The sequence below is a fragment of the Poecilia formosa genome, unplaced genomic scaffold (genome assembly GCF_000485575.1).
Source record: "Poecilia formosa unplaced genomic scaffold, Poecilia_formosa-5.1.2 Scaffold521, whole genome shotgun sequence".
Taxonomy (NCBI): Eukaryota; Metazoa; Chordata; class Actinopteri; order Cyprinodontiformes; family Poeciliidae; genus Poecilia; species Poecilia formosa.
In genome coordinates, this window is record NW_006800460.1 from 295,739 (window position 1) to 311,342 (window position 15,604).

At 43.0% G+C, this 15,604-nt stretch overlaps 2 protein-coding genes across 4 annotated transcripts in view; one reads left to right on the forward strand and one right to left on the reverse strand.

Annotated features, from left to right (window-relative positions):
• Positions 1-21: 21 nt before the first annotated feature.
• On the forward strand, positions 22-11,520 carry cdc42ep1a (CDC42 effector protein (Rho GTPase binding) 1a). Of its 2 annotated transcripts, none has more exons than XM_016664872.1 (3): positions 22-552; positions 6,860-7,613; positions 10,086-11,520. In XM_016664872.1, exons 2-3 carry the CDS (start codon positions 7,160-7,162, stop codon positions 10,706-10,708), a joined length of 1,077 nt encoding a protein of 358 aa, XP_016520358.1. In that variant the 5' UTR covers positions 22-552; positions 6,860-7,159; the 3' UTR covers positions 10,709-11,520. The 2 variants fall into 2 exon arrangements, with proteins under 2 accessions (XP_016520358.1, XP_007540220.1); XM_007540158.2 differs by having other exon boundaries at positions 22-508.
• Positions 11,521-12,450: 930 nt separating this feature from the next.
• The window catches only part of sh3bp1 (SH3-domain binding protein 1), a 24,180-nt gene continuing 21,026 nt past the window's right edge, over positions 12,451-15,604 (reverse strand). The window contains exons 16-18 of one of the 2 annotated variants that reach the window (XM_007540160.2): positions 15,120-15,282; positions 14,323-14,675; positions 12,451-12,950 (exon numbers count right to left, since the gene is read on the reverse strand). In XM_007540160.2, the coding sequence (XP_007540222.1) occupies positions 12,685-12,950; positions 14,323-14,675; positions 15,120-15,282 (782 nt within the window). In that variant the 3' untranslated portion in view covers positions 12,451-12,684. The remainder of the gene's footprint in view (positions 12,951-14,322; positions 14,676-15,119; positions 15,283-15,604) is intronic. The other variant, XM_007540161.2, reaches the window with a different exon arrangement.

The window sequence follows — 15,604 nt, forward strand, 5'->3', positions numbered from 1 at the left end:
TATCTCACAACAAACTGTCATGACATGGAGACAGTCTTAGGAAATATGTAAAAACAGAGATTTTTTTTTTAATAAATGTACCTTTAATGTCTCAGTTTTGCTAAAATGAATCAGAAAGTAACACCAGGGTGTCCTAATTATTCCACATGACTAAAATGTTTCCTAAATTTCTCAGCGCGCTGAAAGTCAGCAGACATTCATCTGATGACGTCTGCTGACATTAAAATCAGGAAACTGATTTATTTTAGTTGAATAAATCAGTGATCGATCCTGACCGCCGGGTTTGGATGTGGAGCTCTGGAGCGGCTCTCCCAGGGTTCTGCTGGTATGTGAGGCTCAGCCCGCCCCTTTCCGCCCCGCAGACCCAAACTCTCCGGCGGGACAGACCCACAGCTCCGGCGGCTCGCTCGGACCACCCGGACCCGAAGCGCGCGTCCTGTCCGCGGGAAGCACAGCCAGCCTGGAGCCGCCGCGTCTCATCGCCCTGATCCCGGTCCGCCGCGGCCAGGTGAGAGTCCGAACCGCTTAGCGGGAATCCAGCCTGGTTTTTAGGTAAATGTGAACTCATTTGAACTTTCCTGGTCATGCAGAGGCTTTGTCTGCAGTCAGTGTGATTCATTCAGGGGCTTTTGGAGCCGCTTTCATTGCTGCTGCTGCATGAACATCAATTCAAAAACATTTTTCCACTTCGAAGATGACAAGAATAGAACAGAAATAACGTTTATTCAGGTGTACCAGCAGAAAGTTAAAGATAAAACTTACAAAAACAACAAAAAAACAGGAACAAGAGGCTGAGCAAAAATAGCAGTTATTCCAGCCTATCACCGCTGTGGCATTCTGGGATTAATAATTAGACTGTTTTCTGAAGCTGAGCAGATTAGGTGCAGTTTCAGATGAAGTCGTATTATTCTGGTGTTAATGATCAAACCGTCTGCAGCAGATTCACAGATTCATATCCAAACAGGAGCAGCAGCAATAATTCACTTTATTTCCACACTTCAGCAGGGCTTTGGTTGTAATTACACGCCTGTGGAACCTCTGATTCTGTGAAACACGTTAAACAACCGGAGGGTTTAAATTTAGCAACAAGCTGGGCTCAGTGAGGTGGGCGTGATCCTGGGGTTCGGTGGCCTTTGACCCCACCGGGACCACCACGTCAGGCTGCAGCGCTGCAGCAAACAAACACCACCGATCAATAAAAACCAGAGATGGGCGCAAAAACCCGATAGCCAATCAGGCTGGGACAGATCCAGGCCGGTTCTGCAGCCGCCAGTCAGGCCGTCGCCGTCAGCAACAAATCAATTCACTACATGATCAATTAAAACTCAATCACTTCCAGTTATTGTTTTTCTCTTTCTACTGGATGATAAAAGTTTTCAGTTTGGTATTTTAGTCTCAACTAGCAGAAACTTCATGATGAACTGGATTTGTTGTTTTTATTTCTTTGGATATTTAAAATATCTTCCAGTTCCAGAGTTAAATGTTCAATAGAATTTAAAGTTTATTGATCTTTGAGGATGTTTTCTTGAAAATGGTCTCAAAACAACAATATAATCGTTTATCGCGATAACTTCTGGGGTAATTTATCACGTGGCAGCAGATGGTTAGCACAGGCATGTTTCCTTGTAGCCAAATGATTTCCAGTAGCGTCGGCACGCTGCTAGCTGATGACAAACGTTTCCTGAGGTCCTAGCATTCCTCTGACCCCTCGTGACCTCCAGGTGTGACTGACGCGGCCGACGTGAAAATCGGCCGCTCCTCGACCCGCCGTGTTGATTTTCACACGGCTGAGCTCGCTGCGTTTCTCCTGCTGTCTTTGGCCTCAGTGTGAAGTTTGGAAACCTTTGACATCACCGGCGGCTGTCAGCAAATGGTCACAGTCCAGTCGACTGTCAGTGACCTCTGACCCCATGTTAACAGACGCACTGTGTTGTGAAGAGCTTCAAGCACACAATTTGGTCCTGACACCAATGACTGCAGATTAAAGGGCAAACGTTTATGATGGCATAAAACCTGCATAGATAATAACTGGGCTTTCCAAGCAGTTACAGAATTTAAAAAAAGAAAATTTTTAATGGAAATTTGGCTGTGAATAAAAAGGGAGGGAGATTTTTACAGAGACAAAGACAGAGTAGGACTTCAGTTGTTTGTGAGCATAAAGTTTGTTTCCTTTTATAGTGATTTTTACTTCTCATCACTCAGAAAATGTTTATTGGGATGGATTAAATTATGACATATGAATTTATTCACTTATTTATGTATTTATTGGGTTTTATATTTATGTCTTGACTAAAAAACAAGGCTGTAAGGTTTGTATGACATGAATATGATTTATTACAGAGGCAGAAACTCCTCTAGCGGTGGCCAGGCCCCCCATGGCCACCTTTTGGGGACGCCACTGCTCATTATGTGTCATCAGTCATAGAAACTGTCTAATAATGTCAGTAGATTTGATTAAATCTGAATCTGGAGCTTTTTAATAATCCTCCTGCATTAATCTGTGACTAGCAGCATCGATATTTGGGCCTGAGAACTGAACAGTTTTAATCTGTAACATGTAAAAAGTCAGAGAGAGAAGGCGAGAACAGAAGGAAGTCGACAGAAACACAAACACAAAGAAGGAAAGTCAGGAGTGCCAGGAAACAAAGCGCTGCGGAGAGGCTGGACGTTTTCTGGAGGCATGCGAGTGTTTTTTCTTGGCTGCAGAGGAAACGTAGGGCTGTTTTTCTTGGACTCGGACTGAGCGCCGATGGTGAAAATAGGAGCGTAATTGAAAGTCAAGCGGTGGCCCTGAAAATCGTGGCCTTATCGCGTGTTTGTTCACCTGGTTGGTGAGTAACTGAGAGGAGAGGAAGACTGGAGCTAAAATATTCAATCGAATGTGGATTTAACTGAAAACCAGCAGAAATCCACGCAAATTTAAGAACAAGACAAATGAAAACCTGATGTAATTTAGAGGAGCTGAGGATGGCAGAGAGGAGGAGGAGAGAAAGATCCCAAACATGGTTTCAATCAGATGGTCGTAATGGAGACTCCACCGAGTGATGCTCTGCTCAGGAATGTGTTCAAACACACACGGCTCCCTTCAGACTGTGGTTACTCTGGTTTACATCTAACAAAACCATCCAAAGAATAAACTGCTCAAACGACACGGGAACATTGGAACGAAGACTGAAATCAGAGAGAAAAACCGGACTGCAGTTCTTCATCTGGTAGTTTAGCTTTAAAAAAAACAAAGTTTAATTAACTTGAATTTAACTAACTAACCAACAAAAGAAGTTTTAGGCTGTTCTCCCACCTGATAATCCAGCAGATTCAGTTTGATCCGGGACCAAAACTGCGACATTTATTACATTTTCAGCTGTTTCAGTTCATAACAACCAAACTAACCGAGAAACCTGTTCCCCTCCTTGCCTGTGGGGGCGCTGCACAAAGAACTACTGAAGAAAACGACAAAGACAAAGAAGCTAATGCTAAACTGCTAAACAGACTTTAAAATAATAGCATGAATATAAATGTATAAATACTTGAAGAATTTTTAACAGTCAGAAGCCAAAACTGACGTCATTCAGCTGAAGGTTTACAAAAATATCCAAGTAAATTATTTAACTTTTATAATTTATGCCAAGAAATTAATTCAGGCAAAGCTAAGTTTTCTAAATGTTTTCAATGTTAGCTAAAGCGCTAAGCTAAAAATGAGTAGTGACGCTGGAGTTGTTTTTTATAGTTTTGTTCTGGTTGGACAGCAGATAAAAGAGAGAAAATATTTAATATTTGAATCATATGCTCATGCTAATAACTGCTCATGAAAGACTTTAAACAGTTTGTTTTCATGTCAGAAAATCCTCAATAAAATGTTTTTTAAAACAGTTTGTCTGCAATGAGAATTAGTGATAAATAATAATATTAAATATTGTTAAATTGTCTGGGGAAGCTTCTCTTGAACTCTTCATGAGTTCACAGCTTTAATTCCTCTAAATTTTATACGTTTTTTCTCTGCTGTATTTTCCCCGTTTTCTGCTCTAATTAATTTGTTGAAGTTAATTAGATTTTGACGGGCAGGTCAGCTAACAGCTAACAGGCTCTGAGCAGAGGGATGATGGGAGAGACGAGGATTACAGGATAATCCAGGCTGCTGTCAACGCTTCCCTACTTTTCTGTTTTCTAAGACAAAGACAGACAATCTGGGATTAAACCATTAAAGCTTCAGATTTAATGCTGTCAGGCTTGTTTTTGTGATATTTCATGGCATTTTGAATCCCTATGATTCTGCGTAGCTAATAATAAACGTTTCAGCGAGGAGCAGAGAAGAAGAGTTGTTCATTAAATACCTGGCAGGAAGTTTTGGAGGTTCTTCCTGCTGTGTTTAAGGTCTTTTAATGGGATTTTATCCAGATAAACTACATCTGCGGTTTGCCTCAGAGTAATTAGGAACGCCTGCCTGCGTTTCCTGGAGTTACAGCTGAAACCAGAAGTTTACAAACACTACATAAAAAGACATGCATTTTTTCACACGAGCTGCATTTCCATTATAAATGTGCGACAAACCTGATCTATTATCCGCCAATATAAAAAAAACAATGCGGTTTTCCATTAAATAAGAAACACAATTAAAATCACATGAATAAGCTTGTTTACGTGATAAGACATAAAAAACATGCAACGTAATTGTCCTCCTACAACTTCCTGTCGTTGTCTTTGTCGTTTCTGCCAGTAGTAACATCCTGTTGTTGCTCATGTGAGTCCTGTGATGTGAAAAAAGCGTTTCTATTGTAGTTTAGTGAAATAATTTGGATTCAGCTGAAAAACTGCCTCATCCTGGCACAAAAACTCATGGAAAAATGTGACTTTTTTAAATTTCCATGTGGGCAATTGTTTTGTCATTTCAATTTCACATTTTATTGTAAATGGAAACGCAGTTGGAAAATTCACATGATGTAGAGTGTCTAAACCTTTGACTTTGAATAAAGTTATAGAAATTGCCTAAAATTCTCTCATTATTCTGGCATTTAGCAAATAGAAAAATATTTGGTAATCCTAATTTACCTGAAACAAGAAAAGTTTATTCTGGTTTCATCTCAGTGTGAAAAAACAGTATGTCTTTTCTGTATGCAAACTTCTGGTTTCAGCTGTTTGGGACGAGTTTACACTTTAAAAACTTAGGAAATCCCGTTTTCCTCTGGCTCTGCATCGCCTGCGCTGCTCTGCTGCATGTCTGCGACGCCCCTCTGCCAGCGGCCGCCCTGGGCAGCCGGCGCAGGGCCAGCCTGGTCTGCGGTCAGCGGCAAATTACAGGGGCCGCCTCGGCCCTGATGCCATCCTGCGTGTTGTGAACCGTAGCGGCTCATTAATGACGCCAGGCTGGGCTTTGGTTGTGTGGGAGGCCTGGAGACGTTTAGCTGCTGTGAAAAACCTCTAAAGAGAAACAGAGGGGCATTTTTTAGCTCTTTGTGCTATCAAAATATTTTTAGACGGGATATCAATTACTCTTCTGGAACAGAAAACATGTGGCAAAAAGCCAGTTTGCATGGTTTTACAAAGACTTAAGAAGAAGAAAGGCAGCAAACATGAACAAAAGCAGAACTAAGCAGAAGGTTTTACAGTAGAGATAAAGTGTAAAAAGAAAATGAACTGTAATTATCAACAGGAATTACTAGGACAGTGATGGAAAACAATAAGAGTTAAAAATTGAACTTTATCTACCTTCATGGTTTGAAGCCTGACGGATGTAGAAACTTTACTGAAATAGACGCAGAAACAAACCTGTATAAGACGGTTTCAGCTGCAGTCCTGCTTCAGGGAAACCGAAGTAATAATTAAAAACATATTTTACATTTTTCTGTCTGTCTGGTCTATTTATGTTGATAAAACTGTAGTTAAAAATATCAGTAGTTTTTAGCTTCGCATCGTTACGAGTTTAAACCACTTTGTAGTTAAATTTAGAGGTTATTTTTAAAAAGTAATAGTGAGATATGATCTCTATCTATTATATATCTGTCAGTCCGATCCATTTATATTGCTAAAGCTACTAAAAGTTGCTAAAAATGCTAATTTTCCACCATAACAGCTAGCTACCGCAGGAAGTTAGAAAAGCATCAGTTTAAGACTGAAGAGAAACTGCTTCTAAAACTAATAGGCTGGTTAATATTTATTGTTTTTATCTTGTGTCAAAACTAAAAACTGAACAGTTAGTGTCCAGGATGTGTGGGGTCTGCAGAGATATTAGCTTCCCTTTTCCTGACCCTTGACCTGCACAAGTCCTGAGTGGAGTGAATTAAAGAGAAGGTTTCTACGATGTATCGTTTGGGCTACTAGTAATAATTACTCTGAACTTTTATTACAATACAACCATAAAAATCAATAATAAAATGATTTTTTGGTCAGTTCTCTCCGCGTTGCAGCGTTCTGTGGGTTTTATAGTCAGTAATCTGAGCATCGGCTGCAGTAATTATCATCTCTTCCTGTCTGACTCTGCCTGTTCCTGCACTGATCTGATGTTCTGACCGAGGCGTCGGCATGAGCATCTGACAGTCCGGCTGCTGAAATGTGAGCGAGACACAACAGGAAGAGCAGAGGCACGAAGTCCTCCCATGTGGGGATGAGAAGCAGATTCTGGTTTGCAGCACAGAGGAGGACTGTGGGCTAAATTTAGCCGGTTCCACGCCAGCGGACACTTGGAATCCTAAAAACCTCTGGGACAGATTATAGGGAAAACGGGACGTTTTGATTCTCAGCATTTGTGTCTCTGAACCGCAGCAATGTTTCATATTTACAATGTTTCATATTTACATTATTACAGCAGCAGATGAAAAGCACTCAGAGTCTCCAGGTTTAACACAGATGTCTTTCCTCTCCATAGATGCTCTGTTCCCGTTTCCAGGCCAAATCCTGGAGCGACCCGCAGAACCAACAGGAACCCAACTGAACCCGGTTCCCTCAGGTTCTGCCTCTTTAACTTCTTCAATGATGCGAAACATCAAATCAAAGAAATTGGTTTGTAAATAATGAACAGAGCCTGGTGAAGAGTTTAGTCCTGCAGACCTGGATTTGCCCTTCAATCTTGGAAAAACTTGAACTAGGACCAAACTTTGAGCTGAGGTTTGTTCTTTGGTTTCGGTTCGGATCTTTTCTGGGGGAACATCAACCAGGTTCTGTGGTCATGAATCTTCAGGAGAAGCTGTCCGGCCTCAAAGGCCTGGTGTCGCCCGGCCGGCGGCGCCATAAAGGCGACCTGACGGCGGATATGATCAGCCCTCCGCTGGGCGACTTCCGCCACACCATGCACGTGGGACGCGGCGGCGACGTCTTCGGAGACACGTCCTTCCTGAGCAACCACGGCGGGTCGGCCAACGGCGGCGACGCCGACTCCGTCTCCTCACCCGACAACAAGATCGGCGCGTTTTTCTCCAGGACGCTGCGTCACATCCGGCGGGGCTCGGACAACCGACCCCGGGACGCAGTGAAGGAGTTGTCGCCGCCGCCGCCCGCCGTGTCGCCCATCATCAAGAACGCCATCTCCCTCCCGCGGCTGGACGTCGACACGCCTAACGGGAGTCCCACCGCCAGGCCGCTGTTCCCCGGATCCCCGCCGGACCGGGAGAAGAGCTCCTACGGTGAGTCGGAAAAATCTCCTGGTATTTAAACAATGGAGCCAAAAATAGCTTCAGAGCCAGGGCCGCACTTACTGGGCGGGGGGCCCTGGGCTGGGGACAGTATGGTGGGAATGACAGAACATTAATAGGTAGTCTTATGCATTAGTATTAACTGATACATGTAAAGTAATGAACTGTAAAGACGAATTAATTAATAATAATAAAAAAAGAAAAATCTTTTGGCCTCCCCAAAAATTGTGGCCCTGGGCTACTGCCCCTGTAACCTGGCTTACAGTACCTTCCTTTAGAAATTTATTGTTTTTGCTCTTGAACTCCACACTTTTTAGATTAACAAAACTGCTTAACTGTCAGACAAAGACAACCATTGAAAATAAAAAGTTCGTAGTACATGACTGGCACCTTACTCAGAGACACAGTCAACCAGTGGTGGACTTTTCCGTTAGCAGTACTGCTAACTAAAACGCTAGCTGCTCTAACCCTTCAGCACTAATCATTAGCAGAGGAGCGCCCACCACTGGCTAATGTTCAGGTAGCTGTACGAAGAGAGGAAATATCAAGAGAAACTTTGATAGACACTCTGCAGATGAAAGGACAGCAGGGTGTTGCATTTAAATAACTGAGCCTCATACACACACACACACACACACACACAGGACTGCTTGAGCTGTGTGTGAGGCCCAGACAGCTCCATCTCTGTTTTCACAACAAACGCTGCTGATTATGAGCCGAGGGGATTTATGAGGACATCTTGGACAAATCTGTCTCTAGAGGACTGAACTCGGCTAACCCAGACGGTAGCTTGTTGTCTGTAGCGTTAAGCTAACGTCGGTTGACTCATCTGACCTTTGCCCTTGTTTTTCTCTGCAACAGTGCTGCAGTTTCATCTGAAGGGAAAACATTTCAAGTTGAGCCTTGGGACAATTTTGGGATTTAGAGGCGCTCCCCGTCTTAATCCCAAAATAGCAGAGCAAACCCAGATGATGTCATGTTGGCTTCCCAGCAGAGATGAACGGGGCGTTCGCAGAATCAAACAACCGCTCAAATAAAACATCATAAAACAAAATGTACTCAATACGAAGATCATCAAACTAACAGCAAACATGACTGGAATTATGATTTCAGTTTTTAAGGTAACAAATGTATCCAAACCAAGCAAGACTAATGGAAAAGTAATCACGCCCCAGACCTAACGACTGCTTAAACATCTTCATCTAGTAGCTAAACCCTCATTTTTTTAAAGAAAATAAACATTTTATTGCCTAAAAGTCAATAACTAGTGAATATTTGATCATTTGTAGCAAAGGATTAATCTCCAGCTAAAAATCATTTTAGTAGCAACATATCTGGGGATTATGTTTGGATTAATTGAGTAATAATTGGATGGAAAATGAGTTTTTGTGTTTTTACAGAAACAACCAGGTGAAGCTAAAACTGCCGTTAGCACTGAGTAGAACAGATTTACAGACAAGGTTTTTATTTATCTTAAATGTAAAATATTTTTCACTCCATCTTCAGTTTGGAGGAGTTGGAAAGCAGATCATGTTGGTTTCTAAAATATTCGAGCTGGTGGTTTTCTGCTCATGGTGCCACAGGCTGCAGGGCCAACAGAAACATTTCAGCCCCTTGTTGGTACCAAAGTTGCCAGGAAAGGCTGTGCTGCCCCCTGCTGGATCTGCGCGTCATCATGAGGACCAGCAGCTACAGGTTTTACCTCAGAGAACAAATGTTTTGTCAAATGGGCCAAAATTAGAGTCACAGTTACCAACAGGCCAAGAAGATAGAAACAAATGTAAAAAATGAAGCTATTTTTGTTTGTTATTTAGTGGATTTAAGTCAGGAAAAATCTGCTGACGAAGCTCGGTGATAAAAAGATAAATCCTTTCCGTCATATTTTCCATTGTAAGAACGGTATGCTGGTAATAATGTTGAAACGCCTCCATCTGAACAGAAATCTGTTTGGCTTCACCTGATAGAAGATCTTTGTCTGCAGAGATGAGCTACTCTCACCGTGAAACCTTTTCAGTTTGTTTCAGCCAGAAACCAAAACGTTTGGTTGTCATTTTAAATGACAGAACATGGTTCTGATGGTTCTGATGTTTCTGATGGTTCTGTTGGTTCTGATGGTTCTGTTGGTTCTGATGGTTCTGTTGGTTCTGATGTTTCTGATGGTTCTGATGGTTCTGTTGGTTCTGATGTTCTGTTGGTTCTGATGGTTCTGTTGGTTCTGATGGTTCTGATGGTTCTGTTGGTTCTGATGTTCTGTTGGTTCTGATGGTTCTGTTGGTTCTGATGGTTCTGTTAGTTCTGATGGTTCTGATGGTTCTGTTGGTTCTGATGTTCTGTTGGTTCTGATGTTCTGTTGGTTCTGATGGTTCTGATGATCTGTTGGTTCTGATGTTCTGTTGGTTCTGATGATCTGTTGGTTCTGATGGTTCTGTTGGTTCTGATGGTTCTGTTGGTTCTGTTCTTCAGGTCTGGATTCCGGGTTCGTCACTCTGCCCCGTCTGTCCCGGTTGGAGCGCCAGCAGCCGTCCATCTCCTCCAACGTTCACCGCGGCTCTCTCACCGATCAGACCGACGCCATCTTGTCTCCCTGCTCCGCCGCCATCGTGACCTCTGAACCCAAACGGACGACCCGCGCTGCGTACTCCGACTCCTTGCCTTCCCTCACGTCCCTGGACACCTTCACCTTTGACCTCGGCCCGTCCCTAATGAGCGAAGTGTTCGGGCTGATCGACGGGCGCCCGGAGGAGGCGGAGTCGGCGTGCGGGTCGGACGGTTCTGCCACCGTGTCCTTCGTGGACTCGTTGCTGAGGGAGGACGGCGGCGGCGGCGGGACGAGTCCTCACCGGTGTGAGCAGGAAAGCGCGGCGAGGGGATTCTCCGGGGAAGTACCGGACGTGCTGCTGGGTTCTGCTGAGCGGGTCGGGATCCGGATGGAGAACGAGCGGTTTCAGAGCGCTACCGACGTGCTAGCACGCCACTACGGCGTCGGCCTCTTAAAGGGACAGAACAAGATGGAGGAGCTCCGGAGTCAGCCGAGGAAGAAAATATCCTACAGCTTCATGGACGATGAGGACGAAATCAAAGTCTGACAGGAAGGAACCAAACGAACCTTGTTGACGGTGACCTTCCTGAAGAGGTCAGGACTCAACAACAAACATGTCTGTCAGGTGTTGCACAAAATCAGGAGATTTTCTCTAAGAATGAGCTTTTTAGGGCGTCTGTCACTTTAAATCCAAACAAGCTGCTGCCTACAGTGAAAATGGCTGCAAAAAGATGCACAATTATATCCAATTATATACATCTTAGAAAGGCAGAAGTGGCGTCTCCTGCACAACCAACAATACAGCAAGTTATAAGGGATATTATAGATGGAAAAAGAGTAAATTTCCACCAAAAACTAGAAAATTTGAAATTAATTTCTGAAATTTTCTAGAAAAGGTCAAACATGTTAAAGTTCAGCAAATTTTTAATCTCATAAGGGTTGCCAAAAAAAGATCATCTTCAGGGAGGATAAAAACGACTTTATGTGGAAGTTACACAGCCTGCCGTTCGCCTGGTTCCCCTCACACTTCCTGTTCTGCAGCAGCGACGTTCTGGGTGAGAGGAAGTCCGAACCAAACTGCAACCCTACAAACTGATTTCACTCAGGAACAAATCACACAAAAAGGGAACAGAAGTTATTAAAACGGCAGATCTAGAGTTTCTAGAATGGTGCAGAATGGAAACACTTAAAGGAGCTTTGCCTGTTTCCAGAAGCAAACAAACATTTTATCAGGATTTAATGTGACAGACCAGCAAAGTGACGAACAAAAGGCAAACCGACGTCTGAAGGTGATTTGTTGACTTGGTTTTACCAGGAATGTCAGAGGAAAGGAAGTTAATTAAATACATTTTATTAAAGTTTCCTTCAGTTTCTGTTCACCATTTGAAAAGTTAGTCAGAAAATAACAGCAATAATTTGGGTTATTTAACCTGTTAGAGAAAAAATGGTGCTCATTTCTATTTTTACCATGTTGTTCATGTAGAAACATCACAAACTGAACATTTAGATATTTTGACTAGAAACTAAATAATTCAGACAAATTTGCTGCAAATTAAATATTTAATTTGCAAACTAAATATTTAGCTCACAGGCTAAGTAAGCTAAATGTTGAAAGTAAATATTTAATTAAAAGTTAAACTTTTACCTCCAAATTATATATTAAGGTATGAAACCAAACACTTAGCTTCAAAGTAAATATGTAGTTAAGGAGCTAAGCGTTTAGTTTGAGGATCAATTTTTAGTTTAATAACTAAATATTTAGTTGCAAAATAAACATTTAGTTTGGAATAAACTATTTAGCTTCAAATTATACATTTAGATCACGAGCTAAATATTTAGTATGAATATAAATATACATAGTTTAAAAGCTAAATATTTAGTTTGAAACTGATATTTATAAATGAATAATGAAGATGAGACAAAAATATTTTTTTCTCTTGCAAGCTAAAAAAACTCAAATAATTGCTGTTAATTTTTTACACTGTAGCTTTTCTAATGCCCTTCCCTTCATGTTGAAGCAGCTAGCTGTTAGCTGCTGACAGCTAGCTGCTGGTCAGCCATGTTGGACGCTGCAGGCTAACCCTGTAGCTGCTCTTTGCTGCTGCAGATCTTCTCTATAAACACAAAGTGCACCTTCTTTATTGTTTCTATGAAGTTTTGCCTTTAAAGGACGAGTTTATAAGTTTTTTATTACATTCCTGTACATGAAGATATTAGCTGAACTATGAATATGTAAGAGCACCTGCAGTGCCGCTACGCAGCATCAGTTATAAAAGATGATTATATGAATGAACAATAAAGACATTTTTAATTAGATTTCCATTCATTTACATGTGTTTTTAGTTTGACGAACAGAAACACAAAACGGGATGATTTTCTCAGCTTCCATCAGTTGAACACCAACAGCTGCTTCAGGTCTGCAGACCATCAGATGTAAATAGACAATAAATAAATGACATGTTTGGGGATAAAACGTTACAATCGGTGGAGTGATGTGGAAGTGGGCCAGAGTGCGACGGCGCCTCACTGCGCCATGGAGGGAAACGTTTTGGGCTGCGAAGGCGGTGGGAGAGGCGGCGGACAGCTCGGCGCTCTGACTCCGCCCCTTTTCGGCGCAGGCTTTTTCACGCTGGTGGGCGGAGCACCCGGCGCCGTCGTGGCGTCGGCGGCCGGAGCTGAGGCTGGAGGGGGCGGAGCCTGAGCCTTGGGCAGTCCCGGCGCTCTGGGTTTGGAGAACTGGACTGATCCCACCGGCTCACTGGTTTTGGTCAGGTTGAAGGTTCGCTTCGCTGAAAAGGAAACAAACAAAATGGACCTTAAACCAAGTTCTGCTGCTCCGCTTTAGTTACATAATAATTACATCAAGGCTGGAACAATTAATCGGAATAAATCAGATTAATCAATAATTGGAATAATCATTAGCTAATTTTATAATCTATTCATTGTTAAGGGTAACAGATCCAGTTTGCAAACTTTCACAGTAAAAAATTAACAACAATAATTTGGGCTATTTAACCTGTCAGAGTAAAAGGAAGTATGTGAGCTATGCTAGCTATGCTAGCTCGACTTTGACAACTTTGACATGTAGATGTGCTGCAGAATTCAGAGTTTCGGTTCAATATAAGAAAAGGTGACAGAAACACAGACTGACAGCTCATCAGCAGAGCAGGTGGTTAAATGAGCTGATCAACCATCTGTTGACCAGACCCAGAGAGTAGACTGGACCAAAAATCAACAATACGATTCCTGATAAACACTTGATCGATATCAATCAATAACATGTCTGATAGAATATTCAATATATAGAGCCGCACGGCATTCTGGGAGATGCTAGCCACTCAACCTGTCATTGCCAGCTCAGCTAGGTTGGTAGCATCAACTACCTCACTCACTCTTTGGTTGCCTAGCAACAACATGCTAAGGAACCCGTTTCCCCACCGTTCTTCATAACTGCTAAAAAATAAAAACCGGATAAAACAGGAAAAGTCACACCCAGTTTGGTGGCATTTCAAATATCTCAAACTAAAAACTAATCAATAATTATTGATATCGACTGATATGAACCGTTTATATTATGATGGGTTTTTCAGCCGTATTGAGCCCAAACGTACAGAGAGAGAGAGAACATGTGAACCCGATGCAGGACCTGCTTCTGCAGGGCAGCAGTCAGAAATACTGACCCAGATACCTGCTGAGATTTTTCATCCCTTTTAAAAGCTGCAGGGTCAGCTGTTGCAGGTAAATAACCATTCTGTAGGCTGGGTCACAGAACCATCAGCTGATTTCCAGTTAAAGTGATCAGATTCTGGTCATTTGTAAGAAACGGTTCAGAGTTTGAGGAGATGTTTCCCTCTCTGCTGTGGAAATCGATCTGCTGACATTTTGGTCAGTGGTGTGAGAAACTTCCTGTTTCCTGTGTACATCCTGGATGTTAAAAACCAGATCACTAGTTTCTGTTTCTAACTTCTTGTGCTGCTTTAACAACCACAAGAGGAAATAAACAACTGATACCAGATAAAAAAAAACAAAACCCTCAAACTGTGAAGGACACACATTGGGACCTCAGGGGAAAAATCTTCAACTTTTAAAACTTTTTTACCTTTTATTTACATAAATATTAATAAGGTGAAAATGCTGAGTCGGTAGTCCTGCCATGCTTACGTTTGTACGGTGACGCTATCGTCAGAGTCGCCTTGGGAGAATCAGGCGGCGCCTCCAGAATGGGCTCCAGCTGGGCCTGGTCCAAACTCTGCCTCTGGGTGAGATTCCTCGTCGGAGCGGCCGGGTTTGGCACCGTCGCCCTGGGAGACGGAGTCGGGATCTGGTCCTGCGTGGATCCGGATCCAGAGGACGACCTGGGAGCTGGAGCTGTGCTGGACTCGGACGAGCCGCTGGATGCTGCGTTCTGATTGGCTGCCAGGTCAGAGGCGGGGCTTCCCCACGTGGTGCCGCTGCGGCTGCCAACAGAACCGGATTTAGCCCGGAAGACGCCGCCGCTGTCCTGAGAGGCCGTGCTAACGGGAGGAAAACCAGGAGCTTCTTAACGAGGCAACAAACTATTTTAAAAGCAAAAGTTTAAACTTATAATTCAATAAGCCTCACACATTCCAAATTACACACTTAAGTTAATCTGCTAATAGGAGAGCTAATCTTTAGCCTAACACTCTACCGTTTTTGCTCACTTTGAAAACTTTTAGTGCACGTGCTTCCCCTAACTGGCTTTTTCCATATATATTCTAATGCTCAAGCTAACATATTAGCATTAGCTTCTGCTAAAAACCATGTTGTCGTAGCACAACATGGAACAAATGTTTATGATTAGTGCCTTATAGTTAGCGCAGTTAGCTCTTTGTTAGCGGTAGCTACCACTGTGGTTTAGGTATAATTCTTTGTGTTGAACCCTGATCTGTTCATTTCAGCTGCTGTGGAGGAAATGTTCCTCCTGCCTTCAGCAGCACCTGTTTGATTTGGAGAGGGGCAGGTGGAAGGAGGAGCAGGAGGACGTGGACGAAGAGGAGGACACGGTTCTGCTCAGTCGGTCCTTCTCTGAGAAGAAGGTCTGGGCAGCAGGAGCTGGAGCATCTGGGACTTCAGGAAACTCAGGGATCTCAAAGTCAACAGCTGGAAACAAAAGGATGACGCCATCAGACATTATTTCATCTTAACCAGATGATCAGCTTTCCTGTTGTTATTTATATTAGTTACAAAACCACAAAACTTATCTGGGGTTTTCTGAAGCTGGTGCTGAGCCAGCTAACGCTGCAAACCCCACATGCATGCTAAAGGAGAGCGCCACACCAGCTAGCGCTGCGGTTTCACTTTGGCCTGCTGTGTTAGCTGTGGTTTGAGTTTGTAGAGCAACCGGAGGCTCAGAGAGCGTGCAGCAACTAGAGCAGCAACTAGAGCAGCAACTAGAGCAGCAACTAGAGCAGCAACTAGAGCA

Bases quoted from the DNA above. Each gene is read 5' to 3' on its own strand.
- cdc42ep1a (XM_016664872.1), top strand. From the start codon at position 7,160: ATGAATCTTCAGGAGAAGCTGTCCGGCCTCAAAGGCCTGGTGTCGCCC. The intron at 7,614-10,085 runs GTGAGTCGGAAA...TCTGTTCTTCAG, and splicing joins CCGGGAGAAGAGCTCCTACG to GTCTGGATTCCGGGTTCGTC.